Consider the following 25,825-nt stretch of genomic DNA (forward strand, 5'->3'; position numbering starts at 1 on the left):
AGTGTGAGGTCATGTAGCCAACCATGAGATGAAGTTGGTAAGAAAATAAACACTCCATCAACCGCTACTCTTTATTCTCACAGTCTTTGTACGTTTCTCAATAATTTTCTCTCTATTTTCTGTGTGACGGTGAAGAGGTGTGATCTAAACAGACTGTCATCATATAGGAAGTAGAGGGGTTTGTCAGAAGAACTGTAGTTGTAGAGAAAGTCACTTGTCAGTGGGACAGAATGGACAACACATTGCTCTGTGTGCTGCTCTGTAAGTACTGACGTTGTATTAGTGTTTGTGTGTTGGTCTATGAGCACAGTGCACTAATGTTAATATTACTACTCTATTACTATAGTACTATACACTTCTGTATTACTTCTGTACTGTAATGACTTTCTTTGTCTTTGTTGAAGTGCTGAGTATCCTCATCTACTGTGGACACTGTGGTGAAGATGATGGTAGATATTCATTTATTTGATCAAACCTCCGTCTCTTTATGTTTCATCATCTTTGTCTCTGCTTTTCCTTCCTCACGTTCATTAATGTTATGAGAAAAGGTGATTCAGTTGTGTATGTATGATCTGTAAAGAGGTATGAAACATAGTTTATGTAGATGTTTTATTTGACTGATAGGTAATTGTGTTATGATGGTTGTGTTTATGCAGGTAGACTAAAGCCTGTATAGGAGCCAGTATGATACGTCATACCAGTTGTATTTCTGTCTGCTTGAACTCCAACAACTCAGATACACATGAAACATGAAAAGACCCAGGGAACCAATAGAACATCATTTAGAGATGCACAAAAACAATATAACTTTCAAAATGAGTGAACCTTTCCTTTAAGTTGAAAAAATGTGCTTATTTTGTCATGTGAAAATGTATGAAAAAAGTTACGTAATCACATGTGAAAATCCACATGTGAACCTTCATGTGAAATATCATCACATATGAAGTTTTCAATAACCACATGGTTTCACATGATTTCACATCTGACCAGTCTGACAGCATCTCACCATAAACTCATGGAGCATGAAGGTACTGATAGGAATGAAAGATCTCATGATCTGACTTTGCTGTCATAATGACATGAATGAAAGAGCTAATCAGATCTTTCATTAGAAGTTTTATTTTTTACAAACAAATCTCGATTTTGTATGTAAATGGCATGTTATAGAAGGGTTCAGTCTACAGGTAACTGCCAAAAAAAAGGAAACACTTCAATAAATTAGGGATGCAAAATGAAATCAAAGTGTATTTGTCACGTACGCCGAATGCAACCTTACAGTGAAATGCTTACTTACATGCCCTAACCAACAGTGCAATTTCTAAGTAAAAAATATGTATTAGGTGAACAATAGATATGTAAGGAAAAAAAACAACAGTAAAAAGACAGTGAATAATAACAGTAGCAAGTATATTGAAAGCATGGGGTGCTTCCACACAGGAAGTTGTAGACACTTGTAGAATCTGTGCCAAGGCGCATTGAAGCTGTTCTGGTGGCTCGTGGTGCCCCAACGCCCTATTAAGATAATTTATTTTGGTGTTTCCTTTATTTTGACAGTTACCTGTAGCAGAAGGCGACATGGAGAAGTGAACAGTTGGATGGGAAAATGTCTCGAGTCGTGCAAAATGGAATATAACATTGCGGATAAAGTTCAGTATGACACCATTTCATGCATACAACATCTAAATACCTGCATCTTTAAACTGAGAGCTTTATCATTCCTAAAAGGATGTATTTGGGTGATTTTAGAGACTTTGTTCATGTTTTTTTTGTGCCCCCACAAGGAGGATGAGGAAGTGATTTGATGTTTGTAAGTTTCTCAAAAACATGTGAAATCACAGAAAGGTGTCTGGACCATTCTATAACATGGCATTTACATAAATAAAACATATCTGGTTGTAAAAAAGAAAACTTCTCCTTTAATATTAGTGAATGACTCTGCACGTGAGTTGATGGTGAGACGCTATTCAGTCATTTCAACCATTTACTTTAATACCAGCATACTTATTGTGCAGCAGGTAGCCTTGTGGTTAGAGCGTTGGGCCAGTAACCCAAGATCAAATCCCAGACCTGACAAGGTAAAAATCTGTCATTCTACCCCGGAACAAGGCATTTAACCCACTGTTCCTAGGCCAACATTGTAAATAAGAGTTTGTTCTTAACTGGCTTGCCTACTTATATATATTTTTAAGCAATACTTTGTGGACTGGAGCCCAGCTAAATATGTTGGCCTTCCGTATTCCAATATTAAAGTAGTGGATGTATTGTTATACTGAAGCTCTTTTTATTTACATTTTTATCCATGGATGTTTGTGTCTGAGAGAGAATGTAAAGAATGTGGTAAGTGCTGCAAGTATTTAGTTGCACAAAATACACTGAGTGAACAAACAATTAAGAACACCTTCCTTGCAACTGTCTATTCAGTCAGGTGTCTGTGTTCGGTCTGCGCAGAGAGACTTGTAGCTGTTCTGACCCTCCAACCTAACTGGACCCAGATATTCAGAGGAGAGACTGTCACTATGAGATGTGACATACAGGGGGGAGGAGACTCTGACTGGCAGTATGAGTGGCATAAAAACAGGAAGTCAGTCTACTCTAATACAAATCCAGAGTACAGAATCAGTCCTGTGTACATGTAACCGATGTGAAATGGCTAGTTAGTTAGCGGTGGTGCGCGCTAATAGCGTTTCAATCGTTGACGTCACTCGCTCTGCGACCTTAAGTAGTTGTTACACGTCTAACAGTGGTTCATATACCTGTCAGGGTGTGAAGGGAATCAAGCACTCTGAAACCAGTGATGCTGTACAACTGACTGTGTCTGGTAGGTCTAACTAATCATGTAAACATCTCCATGGGTAACTATAATAATTTACACTGAGTGTACAAAACATTAACCTGTTGGGGCTAGGGGGCAGTATTGAGAATTTTGAAAAAAATATGTGCCCATATTTAACTGCCTCCTACACCAACTCAGAAGCTAGGATATGCATATTATTACCAGATTTGGATAGAAAACACTCTGAATTTTCTAAAACTGTTTGAATGGTGTCTGTAAGTGTAACAAAACTCATATGGCAGGCAAAAACCTGAGAAAAAAAAAGAATTTTGTGGCTGTACTATTTTTTTGAGTCATTGTTAATAGATAACACAGTGAGAAAGGATTCATTTCGCACTTCCTACGGCTTCCACTAGATGTCAACGATCTTTATAAAGTTGTTTGAAGCGTCTATGATGAACAGAGACCGAATGACAAGGAAGAGAAGTTGACCTCCCTGGGATGTCGTCACTTCATTATTGCCCGCACCTGCGCAATCATTTGAGTTCGTGTCAGGCGAGACATTTTTCAAAAACGTTTCTCAAGACACAGGAGAGGTCGGGTTGAAACATTACTGATGTTTCACGTTAAAAATGGCTCTAAAGATTGATGCTAAACAACGTTTGACATGTTTGAACGAACGTAAATAGATTATTTGTTTTACTTTTATGTCGTGACTTCCCCCCACCCCCCCTACTTTTTAGTAGCCTACCGAAGCGCTAACAACTTGGAGTTATTTGGACATCAATTATGAACTTTGTCGAAAGAAACCACATTTGTTCTGGACCTGGGATTCCTGGAAGTGCCTTCTGATGGAGATAATCAAAGGTAAGGGGATATTAACAATTTCATTATCGATATTAGATGATGCTAACTGTATAGCCTAGCCTATTGTTCTTAGCATTGTACCCCGTTTATTGCAAAATGTGATTTCCCAGTGAAGTTATTTTGAGATCTGGCAATGCGGTAGCATTTACGAGATGATAATATATTATTCTTTGAATGACAATATTATAATTTACCAATGTTTTCGAATAGTAATTTTGTAAATTGTAACGCTGAATTCAAGGAAGCATTTGAGGCGAAAAAAATTCAGAATTTCACCGCGACTGTAAATGCTGTTTTTGGATATAAATATGAACTTGATGGAACAAAAAATGCATGTATTGTATAACATAATGTCCTAGGAGTGTCATCTGATGGAGATTGTCAAAGGTTAGTGCATAATTTTAGCTGGTTTCTGCTTTTGGTGACGCCTGACCTTGAATTGAAAATGGATGTTTGTACTTTTGTGGCTATGTACTGTCCTAACATAATCTAACTTTATGCTTTTGCCGTAAAGCCTCTTTGAAAATCGAACAATGTGGTTAGATTAAGGAGATGTTTATCTTTTAAATGGTGTAAAATAGTTGATTGTTTGAGAAATTGAAATTATTAGATTTGATGTTTTGAATTTCCAGCCTTGCTAGCAATCCCATCTCAGGGTTTAATGCTACCCCCTAGCATTATAACACTTTTTTCCCTCGAAAGAGTCTCAATTCATCAGGGCATGGACTTTATAAGGTGTCAAAAGCATCAACAGGGACACTGTGGACCATTCTTGATACACACGTGAATCTGTTGAGTGTGAAAAACCTAGGAGTGTTGAAGTTCTTGGCACAAACCGGTGCACCTGGCACCTACTACCATACCCCGTTCAAAGGCACTTCAATCTTTTGTCTTGCCCATTCACCCTCTGAATGGCACACATACACAATCCATGTCTCAATTGTCTGAAGGATTAAGAATCCTTCTTTAACTTGTCTTCTCTCCTTCATCTACACTGATTGAACAGGTGACATGGATGGATTTACCTGATTTACCTGGTCAGTCTATGTCATGGAAAGTTCATCATGTTTTGTACACTCAGTGTATATTGGATATATTTTGTTTATGTTTCAACAGCTCTGCCCAGTGCCTCAGTGAGAATCTCTCCTCAGGGTCTCCTCTACTCTGGAGATACAGTCACTCTGCAGTGTGACATACCAGACTACACAGACTGGACGTACTACTGGTACAGAAACAACCAACAGCTTTCCAGTCAGACCAGTGAAACCATCACCATCTCTCTCCCTGACCAGGCTGGTCAGTATCAGTGTCAGGGAACCAGGACAACGCGGCCCCAGTGGTCAAATCCCAGCTCGTCTCTCCCCATCATCGTCACTGGTGAGATATTTTCAATCTGGACATTCTCAAGTCTGAGCCAATGTGGGTTCATCTTACTGAATACAGACATGCATACTGTAAATTCTAACTAAATCCAGTCAACATACACCCTAAGGAATATATATTTTATCAAAACTTTACAGCAACAGGTCAATTATTTTCAATCACCAAGCATATATGCAGATGTTTTAATATTGTGCTCTGAATTTACTCAGCTCTGCCTGAACCTACACTGAGTGTAGAGCCAAACCCTGTGTACCCTGGAGAGACAGTTACTCTGACGTGTTCAGTAGAGTCTGACAGTATCTGGAGCTATCAGTGGTACAAAGACAGGACTGATAATGTAGTATCCCAGTCTGTCAGACACACTATAACAGGAGACAACCTCACCATCAGTAGAGCTGCTGAGTCTGACCAGGGTCTCTACTGGTGTCAGGGAGAGAGAAGATCCAGACCCACATCTTCACAACCAAGTAATGTTATTACCCTCACTGTGACTGGTGAGTTACTTTGTGTCTCTCGTGTGTGTCAAACACTATTTATATTGAGTCAATCAAATAGACATGGTCTGTGTGTTAATATTTAGTTACTGTATTACCTACTGAAGTAAGATCATTATCTGGAAAGATTGGTTCTCTGACTACATATGTCTTAATATTTTACTGTGTTTCTACAGCTCTGCCCACAGCCTCAGTGAGTATCTCTCCTCAGGGTCCCCTCTACTCTGGAAAGACCGTCAGCATGCAGTGTGACATATCAATGTACAAAGACTGGACGTACAGCTGGTTTATAGGCAACAACCTCAAATCCAGTACGCCTGGTCTAACCATCACCACTCTGTCTAACCAGGCTGGTCAGTACAGATGTGTTGGGGGGAGGACAGGTCGGCCTCAGTGGTCTCAACTCAGTGCTTTCCTCCCCATCAGAGTCACTGGTGAGTTCCCTATTGATGCTCCATCACTAACTTGTCATACTGTATCAGGACACTGGATGTTCCCACTCAAACCTGTTGCAATACCACCAGATTATCAGCCATCGACTACACTGACTTCAGACAAAGAGGACGTATTCACAGGAGACAGTGTGACACTGAGCTGTACTGTAGAGTCTCCTGGATGGAAGTTTTACTGGTACAGACACAGACCAGACTCTACACCAGTAACCACAACCTCTGGATACTCCTACACACTCAGCTGGGTCAGTGTCTCTGATGGAGGACAGTACTGGTGCAAAGCTGGGAGAGGAGACCCAGTCTACTACACCCTGTACAGTGACCCAGTCCAGATACATGTTACTGGTGAGTCTAAAACGGTGTAATGATAAATAAGATGCTATTTTACATTGATAGAAAGGTAATTTAGGGTATAATATTTTGTCTGCTTACTGTATCCCAACAACTGTAGCTAACTTGAAGCTATATTCATGAGTAGAACTATTAATAAATAAATACATGTATAATTGTGCAACTGTTTGTTCAGTTAGTTGTCTGTGTTCTGTCTGTGCAGAGAGACATGTTGCTGTTCTGACCCTCCAACCCAACTGGACCCAGATATTCAGTGGAGAGACTGTCACTATGAGATGTGACATACAGGGAGGAGGAGACACTGACTGGAACTACAGATGGTATAAGAATAGTCAGTTACTAATCCCCTTTAACACAAAGCCTGAGTACAGAAGCAGTCCTGTCTACATGTTTAACAGTGGATCATATACCTGTGAGGGAGTAAAGGGATACACATTCTCCAATACCAGTGATGCTGTACAACTGACTGTGTCTGGTAAGTCTATTTAAGCATTTACAAGTCATGATGGTTACTTAGAATATTTGTTATATTAAAAGTTTGAAACCTGCCTTTCCTTCAAAACAGGTAAACCCAAACCTGTCCTGAGTGTCTCTCCTCAGTGGCTGAACCCTGGAGACTCAGTGACTCTGAGCTGTAAAGTTGACAAGACGTCTACAGGCTGGAGGTTCTCCTGGTACAGGACTGTTCCCTACAGAGCTGGGTTACCCTCTCTATCTGACTCATCATACTCTGTAGAGACCCTATCTGACAGTAGTACTGGAACTACAGAGAGCTTCTACACCCTGAGTCCTGCTGGTCACACAGGAGGATATGTGTGTAGAGCTGGGAGAGGAGACCCAGTCTATGACACACTCTACAGTGAACCTCAGTTTTTCTGGTCAGGAGGTAACTAACTGCACTAAAACATATTTAAGTCTCCCTCATGTGTATAATATATATTATTTAACTAAGGTTTGACTCTGTCTCTTTGTTTCAGATCTGCATCCATCAATGTCTCTCAGAATAAGTCCCAACACAACTCAACACTTTATATCAAAGTCTCTCTCACTGAGCTGTGAGGAGAAGGGGAACTCAACTGGATGGAGACTGATGAGATACACAGAGAGAGGAGTAAAGTCAGGGTGTGTCTCTAACTGGGGATCAATAACAGGGTCCGCATGTACCATCAGGTCAACATACACAGGGGACAGTGGAGTGTACTGGTGTGAGTCTGGATCAGGAGAGTACAGTGATGCTGTCAACATCACAGTGCATGGTACGTCTATTGTACGACATTCACACTCAAAAAACAACATTTCCTGATAATAGGATGTTCAATTCTGTAACTGAATTGCATCTCTTATAAATTACAAGATCATAATATTTTGAGGGTGATGACTGCAGTATGCAGATTTACAGTATTATTTATATATTATGTTACACAGATGGTGATGTGATCCTGGAGAGCCCTGTCCATCCCATGACTGAAGGAGACTCTGTGACTCTGCGCTGCAAATACTGGACAACCAGTTCAAACATCAAGGCTGATTTCTACAAAGATGGAGTACTCATCAAGAATGAGACCACAGGAGAGATGACCATCCCTGCAGTATCCAAGTCAGATGAAGGATTCTACAAATGCAAATCCCCTGACAAGGGAGAATCACCAGAGAGCTGGATGACAGTGAGAGGTGAGAAAACGATTATGATCTCAAGTTAACTTTTCATTATCTGTGTGATAGTGATTTTATTGTTGACGTTAACATACGTTTGGATTTGTACTCCCATAGAAAATATCTCTCAACTAAATGTTCTAAAGATACAGGCCAGTCTATACACCTACTGAACTAAAATGTAAACATGTAAATCAAATCAAATCAAATGTATTTATATAGCCCTTCTTACATCAGCTGATATCACAAAGTGCTGTACAGAAACCCAGCCTAAAACCCCAAACAGCAAGCAACGCAGGTGTAGAAGCACGGTGGCTAGGAAAAACCCTAGAAAGGCCAAAACCTAGGAAGAAACCTAGAGAGGAACCAGGCTATGAGGGGTGGCCAGTCCTCTTCTGGCTGTGCCGGGTGGAGATTATAACAGCACATGGCCTAGATGTTCAAATGTTCATAAATGACCAGCATTGTCAAATAATAATAATCATAGTAGTTGTCGAGGGTGCAACAAGTCAGTAACACAAGAGTAAGTGTCAGTTGGCTTTTTCATAGCCGATCTTTGAGAGTATCTCTACCGCTCCTGCTGTCTCTAGAGAGTTGAAAACAGCAAGTCTGGGACAGGTAGCACGTCCGGTGAATAGGTCAGGGTTCCAGCAGGTCTGGGACAACAGGTCTGGGACAGGTAGCACGTCCGGTGAACAGGTCAGGGTTCCATAGCTGCAGGCAGAACAGTTGGAACTGGAGCAGCAGCACGGCCAGGTGAACTGGGGACAGCAAGGAGTCATCAAGCCAGGTAGTTCTGAGGCATGGTCCTAGGGCTCAGGTCCTCCGAGAGAGAGAAAGAAAGAAAGAAAGAGAAAGAGAGAATTAGAGAGAGCATATTTAAATTCACACAGGACACCGGAAAAGACAAGAGAAATACTCCAGATGTGACAGACTGATCCTAGCCCCCCGACACATAAACTACTGCAGCATAAATACTGGAGGCTGAGACAGGAGGGGTCAGGAGACACTGTGGCCCCATCCGATGAAACCCCCGGACAGGGCCAAACAGGTAGGATATAACCCCACCCACTTTGCCAAAGCACAGCCTCCACACCACTGGAGGGATATATCCAACCACCAACATACCATCCCGGGACAAGGCCAAGTATAGCCCACAAAGATCTCCGCCACGGCACAGCCCAAGGGGGGGCACCAACCCAGACAGGAAGACCACGTCAGTGACTCAACCCACTCAAGTGACGCACCCCTCCCAGGGACGGCATGGAAGAACACCAGTAAGCCAGTGACTCAGCCCCTGTAATAGGGGTAGAGGCAGAGAATCCCAGTGGAAAGAGGGGACTGGGAGGTGACTGGGATTCTAAAGTGTTGGTTCCATGTTTAATGTGCTGAAATAAAAGATCCCAGAAATGTTCTATATGCACAAAAAGACAATTTATCTCAGAAATGTGTTTACATCCCTGTTAGTGAGCATTTCTCCTTTGCCAAGATAATCCATCCACCTGACAGGTGTAGCATATCAAGAAGCTGATTAAACAGCATGATCATTACACAGGTTATAACCTCACAACCGCAGACCACGTGTAACCACGCCAGCCCAGGACATTCACATCCGGTAATCTGGGGGGGGGGGGGGGGGGGGATTTCTGTATTTAATAAAGCACTTTCAGGGGGAAAACTCATTCTGATTGACTGGGCCTGGCTCCCCAGTAGGCGGCCCATGCCCTCCCAAGGCCACCCATGGCTGCGCCCCTGCCCAGTCATGTAAAATCCATAGATTAGGGCCTAATAATTTTTTCCCCAATTGACTGATGTACTTATATGAACTGTAACTCAGTAAAAACATTGAAATTGTTGCATGTTGAATTCATATTTTTGTTCAGAGTCTGATGGTGTTGTGCTGTTCTCTCTCCAGTCGTATCTCCTGGATCCTCTACATCAGTCCTAGTAGGAGTGGTTGTGGGTCTGGTTGTTGCTGGTGTTCTACTGGTCATTCTCCTCGTCCTGCTGTGTCGATACAAAAACACCAAAAGTAATATTTTTGTTATTTATCATTAAACTTTTTAGTTCATGTTTAGGATAAAAATGTGTAATTACAATAGTTGAAAACAGCAATGACCTGATATAATTGTATGCATTTCTCATTACAGGTTCCTGTTTTAACAGAATATTCTTGTGAGTACACCTGTCTCAACTATGATAATTCAGTAACATATTGTCTTAGTTCTTCATGAGTATATCTCTCCCTCTAGGCACCCCCAGCCCCAGAGCACCAACCAGGACCCCCAACAGGACCAAGGATCTACCCAGGGCCGGGCTCCTGATGCTGGGTATACACTTCTGCAGCATGGTCAGTTTCTCAACCCAGACCTCTACCACTCCTCTCTCTGTAACCCTCATACACTGACTCATCAACATCCACTTTATATAAGAACATGTTACTGTACTCTCTGTCCCTAGACAAGCTGAGGGAGAACCAACCTAACTAACCTGTCTCTCTCTTCATTGACCAACAGGTGGTGCTCACATCTACGACACGATCAATCCCTCAGACAACAATGTTAATGGTACTGTATTGTGTATGTTATGTTTAATATGAATACAGTATAGAGTTACTGCTGCTGTTCTTCATGTGTTTAATATGAATACAGTATAGAGTTACTGCTGCTGTTCTTCATGTGTTTAATATGAATACAGTATAGAGTTACTCCTGCTGTTCTTCACGTGTTTAATATGAATACAGTATAGAGTTACTGCTGCTGTTCTTCACGTGTTTAATATGAATACAGTATAGAGTTACTGCTGCTGTTCTTCATGTGTTTAATATGAATACAGTATAGAGTTACTGCTGCTGTTCTTCATGTGTTTAATAAGAATACAGTATAGAGTTACTGCTGCTGTTCTTCATGTGTTTAATATGAATACAGTATAGAGTTACTGCTGCTGTTCTTCATGTGTTTAATATGAATACAGTATAGAGTTACTGCTGCTGTTCTTCATGTGTTTAATATGAATACAGTATAGAGTTACTGCTGCTGTTCTTCATGTGTTTAATATGAATACAGTATAGAGTTACTGCTACTGTTCTTCATGTGTTTAATATGAATACAGTATAGAGTTACTGCTGCTGTTCTTCATGGGTTTAATATGAATACAGTATAGAGTTACTGCTGCTGTTCTTCATGTGTTTAATATGACTAACACACTAAGACTAAGGGTTCTATTCAGTCCGTATCGTGGAAGTTCAGCGTTACAGTGTGATTTTAATTTAAAGGCAATGTCCCCACGTTAGTGGAGACTACATTCAAGGTAAACGCTGTATATGTCGGCTCAATCAGAAATGACCTTAACATTTCTGTCAGTCAATCTGTAACCCTTCATCAATACAGACTGAATAGAGTCCTAAGTAGAGATATTAGTGTGTCACCTGTATGTTTCAGATGCTGCTGTAGGACCAAGTCATGTGACATACGCCCAGATTCAACTCAAAAAGTTGGACAAGAAAAAGAAAGGTGACTCAACTGTGACATCAATTAATAATGTGCAGTGCATAAAACTTTAGTTAAAACATTTACAATATTTAAAAATAAAGTTAAATCTACAAAATCTCTGCCCCTCTTCCTCCTCCTCAGAAAAGCCAGCTGATCCAAAAGAAAGTCCAGTCTACTCTGAGGTGAAGACGGGGAAAGTCACAGGTAAGACCTATTCTACAATTTGGCAGTTAGTCAATAAATTCACAATTTGAGAGTTTTGATGAGGCAGAATATGAAATAATCTAATTCCTTCATTTGTTGACTGGAAATGTCCATTGTCAGCAGCAGCTGGACCTGTTGATGTGACCTATGCTGAGGTTGTCCTCAAAAAGAAGACCAAAGCCAAGAAGAAGAGAGGTAAGACTGGACATCCCTCCCTTCATATTCCCCCTATCAGAAACTCACACCTCTGACCCCATATTGAATGAATATCTATGTATTTTGTCCTCACTCCCTACAGAAACAACAACCCCACCTGAGGCAGATTCAGTCTATTGTCAACTGAAGACAGACACAACCCCAGGTAAGATGCTATTGATACTAATATGTAACCCTCTCACTATAGACTTGGATAGATCAGCAAGGGAATAGTGGTGAAAAGGACATCTCAGTGTATAAACTTTTATGATATTGACTCACTAGAGGAAAAAAGAGGTTAGGGATATTACTAATAGATAAAGGCTTATATTCCTTTTTTCAGAATGTTCTCAGATGCAACAAAATGAATGACTCAAAGAAAATACAAACACACACAGAATGCAATTTAACATGAATATTATAAATCAATTACAATATTGGAATAAAAATATAACCCTCGGGTATAGAGAGTGCACTCTTAAACTCAGTTACTGACACTGTTCAACCTAGCAAGCTTGCAAACTAATGTTGGTGCATTGGAGCTCAATGAGTTTCAATAGAAACCAAATGATTCAACAAATGAATTGGAAACCCCAGTGTTATTCACGAAACCGTAGCATACTCCCTGAAACAATCATTCCAAGGCCAATGCCTTTCTGTAATCCATGGCGGAAAATGCCTTGCATGCAACAGAAGGGATGTCCAGTGTCATTAAAGAAGTCCACAGGTCTCTCGGAACAAAACAGCACCCGATCTGACAAGCTAAGCTGTCATGTCAAAATTCTCCACACAGCAATAGGCGAATTCAGGCAGATTCGACAGATACTGGACTTTTTGTACACTTGTAACAGGTAAGTAAAATTAAGCAACAGTCAATTTCCTAAATGCAATTCGTAATCTCTTCAAATGTAAAAGTTTTAAATTCAACAACTATAGTGTCTGTCTCCAGCAGCATCACCCCTTCCAATGCCTCAAAAGTCCTCTGCCACAGCGAACCCAGAATTTACGCGATTGGCCCACAACTTTAACAAGGCTTCTCATTGGCTAAACCAAATCAGTTTACTTAGTTTACATGAATATAAAATGTCCAAATAATTGAGTGGAATGTACATCAAAGATTTCAACAGACTGTGGCTCTTAGAGGACCAGTGCAATCAAAAACATGATTTTTCTAAGTTTTATATATATTTCCACACTATGATGTTACAATAATACTGTGAAATTGTTACAATTATAATCATGCCCTTTTAGTTTAAGAGATGTTTTGAAAAGACCGATAGACATTTCAACATGTTTTCGTGGGAAGGAATTTTTTACATGTAATTTCTTTGACGCTTTCACATGAAAGTAACATAACATAGTCTTAAAAGCAGAGGCTGTAGTAAAATGACATGTTTCTAATAAATGGTTTATCAGGGAATTACACTTATATGGAACTGATGCTCCGATATCAAAGTATACTGTATCTATTGACAGTATATCTCTGTTATATTCTTAGGACTTTGTTTGACTGTCTGCTCTAAATAATGTTGTGTGGTGATATGTTACAGGTCTTTGAGGGAGATGGAGGGATAAATAACACTGTGTGGTGATATGTTACAGGTCCTTGAGGGAGATGGAGGGATAAGTAACTTTGTGTGGTGATATGTTACAGGTCCTTGAGGGAGATGGAGGGATAAATAACACTGTGTGGTGATATGTTACAGGTCCTTGAGGGAGATGGAGGAACACACCATCAGAGGAGGAGCAGGATCAACCTGGGAACATGGATTATACACACACACACACACACACACACACACACACACACACACACACACACACACAAAGAAAACACAAACAAGCCAGCACACAGACACACCAAATATAAACACACAAACATACACACACACACACACACACACACACACAAAGAAAACACAAACAAGCAAGTACACAGACACACCAAATATAAACACACAAACATACACACACACACACACACACACACACACACACACACACAAAATAACACTTTTTACTTGAAGGATTTTCATCTTATTTTATTTACCAAAGAGATACAGGTATATTTTATGTAGTCAGATTGAGGGATGGGATGGACAGAGCAGGATCAATCTGGGAACATGGATTATGCACGCTCGACGCACGCAAGCACACACACATGCAGGCTTGCTCACACACACAAACACACACACAAACAAACACAAACCCACACACACATGCACACGAACACGCACATACAGAAATACCACATGAAGTTTTACATGTGAACATGTGAAGTGTTCCAACAACACGTTTTCATGTGATCACGTGATCTTATGTTAAGTTAATTTGATAACATGTGACAACATGTGAAGTAACATGTGATAGTATGAAATTACATGTGTGAAAATGTGATCATGTGTAAAGTGTTCCAAAAACACCTTTTCACATGAAATTTCTCATGTGTTTTTTCTGTAAGGGTCACACACACAATAACACCTTGTACATTAAGGATTTTTATGTTATTTTAATTTACCAGATGAAAAATGTATTATATTTTTGGTATATGAATTTCACATATTCATCTAATGACCTGTACTTTTACAATATCTTTGCATTGTGCTTTATTAATAAACCTTTATATTTTATCCACCAGATGGAATGAATGCTTTGTTACAGTAAACAGATATTGTCCTCATGGTCAACTATTCCATACAACCAACCAACTTTGGTCAGCTCTCCTTTCAGCCTAATAGAGTTGTTGGGTGTAACGGCTGTCTTCGTCGTCAGACGAAACAGAGAAGTCATCGTCTGAGAAAGTGGACCAATACGCAGCGGAGTTAGTGTTCATCATTGAAGTTTAATTTACTGAAGAACACTACACAAAACAAAACAAGAAAACCGACAGCCAAGCAGTCCTGTCAGGTGCAAAACACTAAACAGAAACAATTACCCACAAAACTCCAACGGAAAAACAGGCACTTATGTGTGACTCCCAATCAGCAACAACACTCTACAGCTGTGCCTGATTGGAAGCCACACGGCCAAAAACAACAAACAAACCAACATAGAAAAATGCACATAGAACGCCCACCCAATGTAACTCCCTGGCCTATCCAAAATAAAGAACAAAAAACCCCTCTCTATGGCCAGGGCGTTACATTGGGCTCCTCAACTTTACAGGAAAAGTGTTAGAAAGGCAACATTTCAGTGTTTAAACAACATTGCTGACAGCAAAACTCTATAATGAAATGTCAGGTATTACATTTGACACTGACTACACAACTAATACCCCTTATAATATAATGGAATACAATAAAGTATAATCCAATAGAACTCTCCAAACTACTACTTTAGGTTGATCAGTTATAGTTCAGTTGTAACATCAGGAAATACTAACAGAAATACAGATCAAGAACTTGAGACATATGACATGCTTTCTCTGATAAAAATATAGTGATGGCAACATTTTATAACCCCCCTCATCTAAGATAGTAATGACCTCTCACTGTACTTTAACATTATACTACTGTAGTTCTACAACAAACACACACAAACGCCTTGACTGTTTTTAATAAATGAAAAAATGTAAATGTGGACATTCACACCTATGATTGCAAAGGGGTCTTCCAAGTAAACAAAGGTCAGACTCATAAGTCAGAATGTGATATAACATGGTAACAATATTGAATGTTTCCATCACTGTGTTGAATTCCAAGTGCTAACCTACCTACAGTATGCATGACTAACAGTTATTACATATTGCCTCCTCATCATACAGACAAGGTCAAGGTGATTCATGACATTAGTGGTTGTCTGACTCTGATATTTACATGCATGGTTGGTAAGACCACTGTTCCAGTTAGGGGGGTTATGTGTCTATGTGTTTAGACCTATGTAGACAGACAGACAGACAGACAGACAGACAGACAGACAGACAGACAGACAGACAGACAGACAGACAGACAGACAGACAGACAGACAGACAGACAGACAGACAGACAGACAGACAGACAGACAGACAGACAGACAGACAGACAGACAGACAGACAGACAGACAGACAGACAGACAGACAGAGAGAGAGAGAGAGAGAGAGGTCATAGTGTCACTGCCATAGAATTAGGAATTAAAATACTAGAATGGACATGAACCTTCTTATGATGCAATAATGTCAGCCATTTTAGTTAGGGAGTTGCTCAATCATGGTTCGCCAGTTCTGTGATAAGATATTGTGTATAATAATGAATTTGAAAAATGTATCTGCACTGTATGTTTGTTAGCTAGCTAGCCAGACAGTTTTAGAGGAATGATTAAAAAAATCGAATTAACTGCCAATATGTCAACATTCCATTCAAACAATGCAATCCACAGCCATACACTGGATGAAATCAGTTGACAATAGGACTTAGAAAAGTTTGAAATGCAACATGTACTGACATTGTATAATAATAACTTGACAGCTTTCCAACAATACACAAATGTAGATATTTATAGTCTGTTCACATATACTGAGTATACTAAACATTAGGAACACCTTCCTGATGTTGAGTTGCACCCCCCATCCCCCCTTTTTCCCTCAGAACAGCCTCAATTCGTTGGGACATGGACTCCACAAAGTGTTGTAAGCATTCCTCAGAGATGCTGGCCCATGTTGACCAATGCTTCCCACAGTTGTGTCAAATTGGCTGGATGTCCTTTAGGAGGTGGGCCACTCTTGATACACACAGGAAACTGTTGAGTGTGAAAAACCTAGCAACATTGCAGTTCTTGACACTCCTGGCACCTAATCTTTTGTCTTGCCCGTTCACCTCAATCCATGGCTCAATTATGTCAAGGCTTAAACATCCTTATTTAACCTGTCTCCAACCCTTCATCTTCACTGATTGAAGTGGATTTAATAAATGACTTCAGTGAGGGATCATAGCTTTCACTTGGATTCACCTGGTCAGTCAATGTCATGGAAAGAGCAGGCGTTCTTAATGTTTTGTATAGTCTGTATATTTTAGAGGCTATTTATACAGACAATTGGTATAAAACACATATAAAGTATATTTATAATTATTTGACAATTATTTAGGTTGACACAATTTCTGATATCTTGCATGCCTTACTTTTATTTTCCTGCATAAGTAAAATCAGGATTTAGCCTCTTCTGTCATTCATTCCAATTAGACTGGTTTGGATTTCTCCCTGAACAATATGGCTGCCATCTTTACCCCATTTTGGAACATTGAGTGTCCATGACATAGCCTTAAGTCTTTTTGGGTATGATGCTAAAAGCTTGGCCCACCTGTATTTTGGGAGTTTCTCCCATTCTTCTCCGCAGATCCTCGCAAGCTCTGTAAGGTTGGATGGGGAGCGTTGCTGCACAGCTATTTTCAGGACTCTCCAGAGATATTTGATCGGGTTCAAATCGGGGCAAACAAAAAATGAGAAGTACAAAATGACTTTCCAACGCACTTCAACACGCTCATAAGACTAAGTTGCCCTTAGGGCCAGGACTTTTTCCTGTTCAAGAAAAAAACATGTCTTTCCTGATATACACTTCCTGATATACAATGATAGCATATACAATATTCAAACATGTTTTGTGGATGCAACACTACTGTAGTGTGGGGGGAGGGGATTCACTTTGATGGCTTTTATTATAATTTTTACATTGTGCAAAAAGTGAAGAAAAAAACATTCATGCCACGGGAGGAACCGGATCCGGCCAAATAGGACCCGGAACGAAACAGTCCAAAATGGAGAGGTGCCGGATCCTGTTCCGGCAGGATGCAGCTCAAATTAAGGATTACACACCCCCAAAAGCTTGCACACACACACATCCCAGGAGAATGCTGAGAAAGGGCGGTGGTGAGGTGCAATACAGAACTCATATTCAGTTCCTATTTTCCCCTGGGCTTTATTTGATGTGGTACACTATAACTTCATTTGCGTATGTGGTAATTTAGCTACCCTGTCAATGTACTGCAATCATACTGATACCATCTCTAAAGGCAGTACCAAGACAACTGGCGTGTCATGCTCATTCAAACATGTGTAACGGCTGTCGGAAGAGAGAGTAGACCAAGGTGCAGCGGAGTTAGTGTTCATCTTGAAATTTAATTGGAACAAAGAGAACACTACAAAAATGAACAAAACACGACAGCAAAACAGTCCTGTTAGGAAACACTCTAAACAGAAACAATCCCCCACAAAACCCAAAGGAAAAACAGGCTCCTTATGTGTGACTCCCAATCAGCAACACGAACTTCAGCTGTGCCTGATTGGGAGCCACACACGGCCCAAAACAAAGAAATACAAAAACATAGAAAAATGAACATAGAACGCCCACCCATGTCACACCCTGGCCTAACCAAAAACAGAGGACAAAACCCTCTCTATGGCCAAGGCGTTCCAACATGGCCTGTAGTATTTACTGTAGGTAGGATTCTAGCTGGCTGTAATTACTGTGTGTGTCCATCATCTTACACAGGGCAACACAGGGACATTGGATGCTTATAAAATGCTCTCAGTATCGTTCATGATAGATGGTTAAACAGAGCCAGCAGATAATACATTATTTCCAGAATCCTAATATAATACTGTATATAACATCATATATCATCAAATCATTTCTAATAATAATACATTTCATAATGACAGAACCTTTCAATGTCACTCTTTTTGTCGTCTCTCTTGGAGCCTGATACTGACAGCTGTGGAAGCAACTGTTGTTTTCTGTGAATCTATTTGTATAACCGCTGACAGTGACACTATTCTCATATTTACCTGCTGTCTCTGTTGCTTGTTGTCCAAGGCAGGTACATGATGTGGTGAGGTGTATTCACATGAGGTATTAGTCCTTTGATCCTATTTCATGCTTTTAAAATGACCAAGCATGTACCAATGTGTATGAAATACTCAATTACTACTACTACTACTACTACTACTACTACTACTACTACTACTACTACTACTACTACTACTACTGTTACTACTACTACTACTACTACTGTTACTACTACTGCTACTACTACTACTACTACTACTGTTACTACTACTGCTACTACTACTACTACTACTACTACTACTACTGTATCACCATGGCTCACAATACATTTTACATATAGCACTATACCCCACCATGTTATTCTAGCATGACTCAACAAAAAGAGAGATGGGTGTCAGTGCATTAATGTCATGGTATTGTTGTCAGATAACAGATCTCTGTAATGTGTTGCATGGAGAAGACATGTTGAGTTCCAGAACCATCTTACTGAATAGATACTGTCATCAGTTGTCCACATTCAATACATTCCACTAGGTGTCTCATCAGTGCCATTATTCACAATATTTACCTCAATAACAGTGGTAGTAGCAGAGACAGAAGAGGAAGCGGGACATCTCACTCACTCCTTTTTTCTGCTTCATATACAGTCAGTCAATGAACTAAGCAGACCAGACCCAGCTGCTAACACATTGGTGTCTATGGGAGAGCCACCACTTAAGGCTTAAGCAGACCGGAGCTGTGACCATTTCTTTCAATGGTAAAGTGCCTGAGTAAGACCTTCATTTATCCACCATCTTTGGTAGTAGTGGGCAGTTCACAGGTTTGCACAATTTCATTACAGCAGAGGTCAGAAAAGGCTTCTGCCACATTATCTATGATGTAGCTGAGAATGGGTTTCAGTTAAAAGGAGACACCAGCCTATGCCAATTTCCCAAGAAGATTGTGTACTGACCCTGGACAGCAAAAGTAGCCTATGTTGGGAGGAAGCAGACTCAGCCGCTCAAGAATAGAACGCACATATTTAATACCCTTATAAATAGTTTCATGTTATCCCCATGTATTTAGTAATGCATTTCTCAAAATATATTGTTGTCCTTTTCCAATTTTACCAGTATGATGAGTATTTACTCCGCACACATGTTTGGTCAAGTTATTGGTGCATTTATCTTTAATATTTAAATGCAATAATTTACACGTTTTCCATCCTCCAAGCGGATATGATGTTCAGGTGGACATGAACACTCGCTACACTTACAGAAATACATTTAGTTTATGTCCATAGTGTAATATTTCCTTTATTTGTAATTTGTGCATCTCCGCTCCATGTCTGTCAGTGTCTGTCATGTCTGTGGGTAATGGGAGCTCGCGCCTCAGTGCACATAGACATAGAGTATGTGGCCTGCCTGCCACGTTTGGGAGTCAGTCCTGTTAAAAACATTTAAACCATTGTTCACTTCATGTACTGTGATGAAATAGTATGATTCATTCTGATTTAGACAAATTTAGGGATGTGAATATTGCCTTTTACATTTAAAACCAGTTTAGTGGTTGTACTTGCCAATTGGGTATTGGTCAGGTCCTGGGTGGGGCCAAGTGCATAATGTTCCTGTTTGAGGTCCTGTGAGACAGATTAGATGTGGTTTGTCTCAGTCTCTCCCTCTACCTATAGATAGGACAGGTTAAGCCTGATTCAGAGGCTATCCCTTTTGGGCTGTGGCCTGTGTATATTTAGTAAATCTAGACTGATATATTGTAGGTCTATTATATGGCGCCTTCACTGTTGGATCAACAAGAACTGTTAATACATTTATCAGTTGTTTGTGTATATGCCTCTCAAGACATAACATTCTGTGTACAAAGCCTGAGAAATGTTACACTGGTTTGTCATAGTTACCACAAACCAACAACCCTCCTCAAACAGAGAGGAGTTGAGTGGTTATGGTTTGATCTCTTCCTCTTTAGCAGTGAGGGTTTGTGAAGGAGGGTGTTGTGTGTGAAGCTGTTTTTTTCCACTGTGGTCAGAGAGAGACAAATGGAGAAAGGGTTGTAGATGTCAAAATGATGAATAGGCCTATACATGAAAAGGTGTGTGGGGCTTTCTGTGTTTATCAGAGAGACAAATGTCAATGTTATTTTAGCATACAGTATACTGTAGTTCACTTGTCATATTCATTTCTCGTTTACATTTAATCTATCACTGACAGTGGCGGTCAGTGCCGTTTAAGATGAGGGAGGACGATTTCTTTCCTTATGAGCATAGCCTTATTTCTATTACAGCATATTGGATGACTGTTATTCATATTACATTCACCCAGTTCAATGTAACAACTATAAGTTTACGCTACTACATGATACAAACATTTTCCCTATACCCATCATGGAGTTGCTAGCCTATGACAAATTTGAGGTGACAGACAGTGACACACTCTTGCCTGAATCTAGTTGATCTAGGGTGTAATCATTTATCCTACAGTTGCAAATGAGAGTTTCTATTGGACGAATTTAGGTCTGTTTATCCCCGTTTACTTCCGTATAAGAAACGTTTTTCAACAGAATCAGCAGAATGAATACACCCCTGATCACGTGTAAACATGGGTCACTTTCATAGCAGCCACGTTGTATTCCTTCTTGCATCTATGCGCTCTCCTCCTCTCACCTTTTCTCTTCTCTTGTGGACTTCAATGCACAACACATCAGCTGTATGTGACCAGGCAAAAAAAAAAACGTTCCAAGCCAAACCATGCCATAACCGCTACACACAGCCTACATCATTGTAATGATAATAGCTAAAGTAACGTCATAGTCAACATAGCTAATAGAACTAAAGCGTTAGTAAACCTGCTTCAATCATGCAGTAACGTTACAGTGTACAGTCACTAAGCAGCTTAGCGATTACACCAGCTAGCCCAGGTGGCAATAAATTAGCAAAACCAAAAAGCTAATCTTGACTTGGAAGAGTTCCAGTGTTGTGTTGGATAGTCATAGCCAGCTAGCTAATATAGCCTCCCTCTGTTTGAGCAGGGTGTTTCAGTAGGCTAAACTACCTAGCTGCATTTGCTAGCTAAGTAAGTGAAAGTGAACGTGAATTTTTTGTAACTAATTTTCTCTCTCTCGCTCTTGCTTCTCCTTAATTTTGGAAGAAATTAATTTGTTCAAAACTGTTCAACTATTGTCTTTCTCTCTCTTTGAGTCAACTACTCACCACATGTTATGCACTGCAGTGCTAGCTAGCTGTAGCTTATGCTTTCAGTACTAGATTAATTCTCTGATCGTTTGATTGGGTGGACAACATGTCAGTTCATGTTGCAAGGACTCTGATAGGTTGGAGAACATCCTCCAGAGGTTGTCATAATTTCTTTGTAAGTCTATAGAATGGGGTGAGAACCATGATCCTCCTAGGTTTTCTATTGAAGTCAATGTACCCAGACGTCAGAAGCTAGCTGTCCTCTGTCTACACCACAGTGCTACCTACAGAGTGCTGTTGAGCCTACTGTAGACCTTCATTGCAAAACAGTGTGTTATAAACAATTATTTGGTGACCTGAATTTATTTAATATAGTTTTATGTTTTAAAATATGTATTTTTATGAAATTCACAGAGGAGGATTGTCCTCCCCTTCCTCCTCTGAGGAGCCTCCACTGCAGTCTGACAACTCATTTCCTGTGTTGTTCCTCTGAACAGTTGACAGACCTGCCTTGTAACGCAAGAATCTTCACACACAGCTAACTTATAAATAGCTCCTAAACCATGAAGTCAGCCCTTTAACACCTCTCCACCTCTCCTACTGACATTAATAAAGATTCTACTGAACATGTAAACATGACCTGGTATGGTCAATGCAATGTTGCCTTTTGCACAAATATAACTTTATCATCAATGTTTCTTCCTCAGATCAATACTTTAGTTTTGTTAGTTCTCTCTTCCACCAACAATAAGACCACAGTGTTGCTGTGTCTGCTCCTTTTACAGAAAGAGGAAGTTGAGTCAAGGTGAAAATGACATCAGATGCGAATTCTTTCTGTTTCTCTTTAAGGATCTGTAGCTTTCTAATGCTGACAAAGACCCATTTGTGTCACAGCCACAGGAACTTTAGGGGTCCAGTCCAGAGGAAGCGCTGGTGCTCAGAATCGAGCACATTTCCTTTATTGGATGAGAAATTGTTTCATTTATAGAATATGAAGTATGTCAACCATGCACAATACATATGGCATCAGATGATGACTTTGTTTGGTAATACTGTGTTACAGAGGAATGGAGTTGTTGGTCACTGCAGCTTCTAATTCGGTTGTTGCATTAGCCTGAGTAACATTAGAAATCTATAGACATCATGTAGATTTTTACCAAATATATTTTTAGATTCAATACAATTGTATAGTTTTGGTCTTCTAGCTCATTTCCTGTTCTCAGTCTCTCAATGTAATTTAGTCAGTTCTCTCTGTTTTCTCCCTCTTTAACTCTCTCTCTCTCTTTCTCGCTCTCTCTATTTATCTTTTTCTCTCTCGTTCTCCCTCTCCGTCTCTCTGTCTGTGTTTAAGTGATTTCTGCATTTCATCACTCTAACCCGATACAACCACACAAATGGTTCACTAACTGAACATGACAAATTCTCAGATAGCTTTTCTTTAAAGAGCAATTTGAAATAGCTACTCGTATCCAGTTTAAGTAATGTATAGCATGTGTCTAATCTGCAAGTCTATGTTTTCTCAGCCCTGCCCAGCTATACTAACAGTAAATATCAACTTATTTTAGAAGAAATAGGGAATTATTTAAGAAAAGTGCAAGGGTGCCAATATATTTGGCTGCAACTGTATGTACACCTAAAATGTACTTTAATCAAAACTCTCCAACAACAGCTAAACTGTTGGAAATGAATCCACATGATGTGTATCAAATAATGTTCACATCATCTGATTCATTTGATGCTCTTCTCTCACAGCTCTTTCCAAAGCGACAGTGAGTGACATACAGGGGGGAGGAGACTCTGACTGGAACTACAGATGGTATAAGAATAGTCAGTTAGTGATCCCCTTTAACACAAAGCCTGAGTACAGAATCAGTCCTGTCTACATGTCTAACAGTGGATCATATACCTGTGAGGGTGTAAAGGGAAACAAGATCTCCAATACCAGTGATGCTGTACAACTGACTTTGTCTGGTAAGTCTATCGAATGATGTAAACATCTCCATGGGCAACTAGAATAATTTCTTAGATTAGAAGTTTTTAACCTGTCAACTGCCTAATCACAGATCAGCCACAACCTGTCCTGAGTATCTCTCCTCAGTGGCTGAACCCTGGAGACTCAGTGACTCTGAGCTGTGAAGTTGACAGGATGTCTACAGGCTGGAGGTTCTCCTGGTACAGGACTGTTCCCTACAGAGCTGGGTTACCCTCTCTATCTGACTCATCATACTCTGTAGAGACCCTATCTGACAGTAGTACTGGAACTACAGAGAGCTTCTACACCCTGAGTCCTGCTGGTCACACAGGAGGATATGTGTGTAGAGCTGGGAGAGGAGACCCAGTCTATGACACAGTCTACAGTGAACCTCAGTTTCTCTGGTCAGGAGGTAAATAACTGCATGAAGACATATTTAAGTCCCCCTCGTGTGTGAAATATATATTATTATACCACTGAAGGTTTGACTCTGTCTCTTTGTTTCAGATCTGCAGCCTTCAGTGTCTCTCAGAATAAGTCCCAACACAACTCAACACTTCACATCAAAGTCTCTCTCACTGAGCTGTGAGGAGAAGGGGAACTCTACTGGATGGAGACTGGTTAGATACACAGAGAGAGGAGTAGAGTCAGGGTGTGTCTCTAACTGGGGATCAGTAACAAGGTCTACATGTACCATCAGCTACACATACACATGGTACAGTGGAGTGTTCTGGTGTGAGTCTGGATCAGGAGAGTACAGTAATGCTGTCAACATCACAGTGGATGGTACGTTTATTGCAACTAACATGTTTTGCATACTGTATGCATGATAGGATGTTAATTTCTGTAACTGAATTATTGCATCTCTTATAAAAAAGGTTTATAAGATTTTGAAGGTGACCCTCCAGTTTGCAAATTTACAGAATTGTTTATATATTATGTTACACAGATGGTGATGTGATCCTGGTGAGCCCTGTCCATCCCCTGACTGAAGGAGACTCTGTGACTCTGCACTGCAAATACCTGACAACCAGCTCAAACATCAAGGCTGATTTCTACAAAGATGGAGTACTCATCAAGAATGAGACCACAGGAGAGATGACCATCCCTGCAGTATCCAAGTCAGATGAAGGATTCTATAAGTGTAACTCTGATCAAGGAGATTCACCAGAAAGCTGGGTGACTCTGAGAGGTCAGAAGAGTTGTGCGTGTGTGTATGTGTGTGTGTTCAAGTGTCTTGATGGTAAAACATGTGTTTTGCTAGTCCCTCCAGGGTCTGTTGTCTCCATCTCTCTACCCAGGCTGCTGTGTGGTCTACTGGTGGTGTCTCCCTTTCTACTGGTGTCCATCGTGCTGAAGGTGAAATGCTGCAGGGCTCGAGGTGAGAACTTTCTTTCAGTGTCTCTACAATCAGTTTATCCAGCTGGAGATTCTCCTTCTTTATGGCATGCTTTTATATCACTGTTATAGTAATGTGGAATGAAATGGTTAATTTCAAATGTAAATTGACAGTGTCCAGGGGCATCTACTTCTGTTAAATGTCTATTATGGAAGCTTTTCCTCACAAAAAGGCAAACTAACCTTTTTGATTACTTCTGATGGATGACATTTTAGAGCTGTGTACAGTTGAAAGAGCAGTTTGATCAGTTAAACTCTAATGCTAATCTCCATCCGTTTTCTACCTGTAGGTTTGTGTTCAACAGTCAAATCTCCTCAAGACCAGATATGATCTGATGATGTCATCGAACAGACTGAATCATCCGTGTGATTATAACAGTATGAACTGTAAACAGAACAACAGTTTTTAGGATTTTGCCATTACCTTGCCATTGATATATGATAGTGTTTACTGAGTTTAATATCAATGAATGGAATTTCACAAATCCTTAATGTTATTGTTTTGTAAGTTGATATTTTTTAGCTGTTGGTGGCTCATATGCTTTCCATTGTTATTGTTGTTGGTCTTGTTTTTTCTTGAAATATTACAATTCTCTGTTCATTTCAGTTTGTTAATTAAACAAGAGTGTTGTGCCTGTTTTTGTATAAAA

General features: G+C 40.1%; 1 protein-coding gene across 1 annotated transcript; it reads left to right on the plus strand.

Annotated features, from left to right (window-relative positions):
- On the plus strand, positions 1-25,825 carry LOC115194959 (basement membrane-specific heparan sulfate proteoglycan core protein-like). Its single transcript, XM_029754862.1, has 24 exons — positions 1-261; positions 405-449; positions 4,757-5,017; positions 5,233-5,517; positions 5,694-5,951; positions 6,042-6,314; positions 6,523-6,795; positions 6,886-7,206; positions 7,298-7,576; positions 7,746-7,991; positions 9,889-10,005; positions 10,124-10,148; positions 10,226-10,323; positions 10,490-10,540; positions 11,414-11,485; positions 11,606-11,668; positions 11,789-11,863; positions 11,967-12,029; positions 23,546-23,776; positions 23,869-24,189; positions 24,285-24,563; positions 24,727-24,969; positions 25,079-25,158; positions 25,466-25,825. Exons 1-23 carry the CDS (start codon positions 231-233, stop codon positions 25,132-25,134), a joined length of 3,966 nt encoding a protein of 1,321 aa, XP_029610722.1. The 5' UTR covers positions 1-230; the 3' UTR covers positions 25,135-25,158; positions 25,466-25,825.

Source organism: Salmo trutta, chromosome 5, assembly GCF_901001165.1.
Source record: "Salmo trutta chromosome 5, fSalTru1.1, whole genome shotgun sequence".
Classification (NCBI taxonomy): domain Eukaryota; kingdom Metazoa; phylum Chordata; class Actinopteri; order Salmoniformes; family Salmonidae; genus Salmo; species Salmo trutta.

What these genes read in the sequence shown, in the direction of transcription:
- LOC115194959 (XM_029754862.1), top strand. Translation starts at nt 231, where the DNA reads ATGGACAACACATTGCTCTGTGTGCTGCTCT. An exon ending in GAGCTGGATGACAGTGAGAG is followed by an intron (nt 7,992 to 9,888) that starts GTGAGAAAACGA and finishes TTCTCTCTCCAG; the next exon opens with TCGTATCTCCTGGATCCTCT. An exon ending in CAAAGCCAAGAAGAAGAGAG is followed by an intron (nt 11,864 to 11,966) that starts GTAAGACTGGAC and finishes CACTCCCTACAG; the next exon opens with AAACAACAACCCCACCTGAG.